The 2,175-nt window shown below is 43.1% G+C and overlaps 1 protein-coding gene across 2 annotated transcripts; it reads left to right on the plus strand.

Moving 5' to 3' along the window:
* The first annotated feature begins 401 nt into the window (after nt 1–401).
* Nucleotides 402–1,718, plus strand: LOC109705943. 2 transcript variants are annotated; one of them, XM_020226760.1, is made up of 3 exons: nt 402–479; nt 665–810; nt 1,406–1,718. In XM_020226760.1, exons 2-3 carry the CDS (start codon nt 689–691, stop codon nt 1,614–1,616), a joined length of 333 nt encoding a protein of 110 aa, XP_020082349.1. In that variant the 5' UTR covers nt 402–479; nt 665–688; the 3' UTR covers nt 1,617–1,718. The 2 variants fall into 2 exon arrangements, with proteins under 2 accessions (XP_020082349.1, XP_020082348.1); XM_020226759.1 differs by lacking the exon at nt 402–479 and having other exon boundaries at nt 514–810.
* Nucleotides 1,719–2,175: the final 457 nt, after the last annotated feature.

Here is a 2,175-nt window from a genome sequence, read left to right on the forward strand (position 1 = left end):
CCGAATTTTTGCCGAATCCGAATTAACTGACTATGGTCTAAACTCTAAACTCTAACGTCGGTCGTGGCCGTTTTATCACATTCTCCTTTACCATCCAAGCTCGAGTCGGACCTGCCCCTGATTCTTTGGATGCGCGGCACGCCGGCCCTCTATCGTGACCAATGCGGTCCCCACCCACCTCCTCCCTGCACATGTCTCATCTGCCCTTCGCACGTGCCTCGTGGTCGGCGACGTTCTCCTGTCCCCGTAAAATATTGTGGAACGGCCAAACTCCAACGATCAACGGCTGCCAATTTGCCACGCCATCCCACACTTTCGTCAGCGGTTTGACTGGATATGGTCAAACTGCGAAATTGCCGACCAACGCCGCTGGTGCCAGTCGCTACTCGCTACTCGCCGCCATAATAACCCGCTAGATAACCGTTCCATCAATCAATAAGATTATTATTATTATTAAGATTATATATCAACGGAATTAGGTGAAGGATCATCCCTTAAAATTATAATCCCAAATTCCCAATCTCGATCTCCCTCTCTCTCTCTCTCTCTCTCTCTCTTTCTCTCTTTCTCTTTTTCTCTCTCTTCCTTCTACCTAGCTCTCTCCGTCGTCTCTTAATTTCCTCAAGAGAAAGGCCTAATAGAACTATTATTTCGATCTAGCTAGCTCTCCGCGGCATCTGCACTCGCCATGGCCTCAAGCTCGGACCCAGAGGCCATGGAAACTGATGAGGCCCCAATTCCCACCGTCTCGGTCGAGAAGAACCCGTCCGAGTCGCGCTTGTCACAGCTCGGCATCAAATCATGGCCCAAGTAAGCAGAAGAGTACCATTTTCTTGCTTTAATTACCTAATTTGTTCTGTTTTCGCATCCATATGAAAGTAGGAAGAATAGTTCCCAGGACATTGCTTCAGATCCCCCTACTAGGCAGAATTCAAATACTTAGATGTTGCCTCCTTTAATCACTTTCGAACTTCACCTCAACGGTACTTGTTATTACATTTCCACTCTCCCGTCAGCATCCGCAGAATTTATCACTTCATCCGGAAGGAATTACTTTTCTTCCACGCTTAGCATCCATCAAGCTTTCTACCTCTTGGGAGAGCACAATATTATAAGATCGATAAAAAAAATAATAATAATAAGAAGAAGAAGAAAATGTTGAGTTTTTCATTTGGTTTTTATCTTCTTTCTTCTGAAGAACTTGCACTTACAATTAAGCATACGTCTAAAAAGTCGCGCTGTACTACAACCTATCTAGCTTTGATTGTGATCGCTGGAGGCATAAAAAAAGAACCAAAAAAAAAATTAAGAAAAGAAAAATTTGCTTTGATATATTAACAGTTGGTTCCTTCAATAACGATAGGATGTTTGTTTGTTTATTTTTAATGTTGGGCTTTTTAACTAGGTGGGGTTGTCCCCCGGGGAAGTTCCCTGTGAAGTACGATGCTAAAGAGACGTGCTATCTTCTCAGAGGAAAGGTGAAGGCCTACACGAAAGGTTCTTCAGATTGCGTGGAGTTCGGTGCCGGAGACCTTGTAGTCTTCCCCAAGGGGCTCAGTTGCACCTGGGATGTCTCTGTTGCTATTGACAAGCACTACAAATTCGATTCATCTTAGCTAGCTCTCTACATCTTTCCTTCCCCACTTCTTCCTTAACTTCTTTGTTTCTTTTATATTAATGTTAAATTCCTCCCAATCCAATTCTTGGGAATTAGTTTTTTTTTTTTTTTTTTTTTCCTTTTTCCTTTTGAGAGATAGGTAGAAGCACGCTATCCGCTTCGTTTATTTCATTTAAAAATAAACTTAGCTGGAAATATGAATCAACTAGGATTCGAACTTGGGTCTCGGGTACCAACCACCAACTCCTTTGCCACTTGCTCTAGGAACGGTCGGTGAAAATTAGTTAATATTTATCGAGTATAGGTGTTTAGCTTAACGATGCTGGTCAAAGAAAACTGCTACAGTCAATGTAGGACCCTTTTAGAATAATCTTCTTTAGTCCTTTGGATGAGCTCCTGAATGCATCTTTGACCACCACCACCACCACCACCACCACCACCACCCGCCTTAATTATTGTAGGTGGAGGAGGGAAAATATATTTTTATCCGCAACCGCTCTTCTTCCTTGTGTATCAGCCGAGCGTTCATAATGAGTGATTGGCATTGCCCTTGTATT

The sequence above is a fragment of the Ananas comosus genome, unplaced genomic scaffold (genome assembly GCF_001540865.1).
Source record: "Ananas comosus cultivar F153 unplaced genomic scaffold, ASM154086v1, whole genome shotgun sequence".
NCBI lineage: Eukaryota > Viridiplantae > Streptophyta > Magnoliopsida > Poales > Bromeliaceae > Ananas > Ananas comosus.

Coding starts and splice junctions, on each gene's coding strand:
- LOC109705943 (XM_020226760.1), top strand. CDS start 689: ATGGCCTCAAGCTCGGACCCAGAGGCCATGGAAACTGATGAGGCCCCA. Junction 811..1,405: donor GGCATCAAATCATGGCCCAA/GTAAGCAGAAGA, acceptor CTTTTTAACTAG/GTGGGGTTGTCCCCCGGGGA.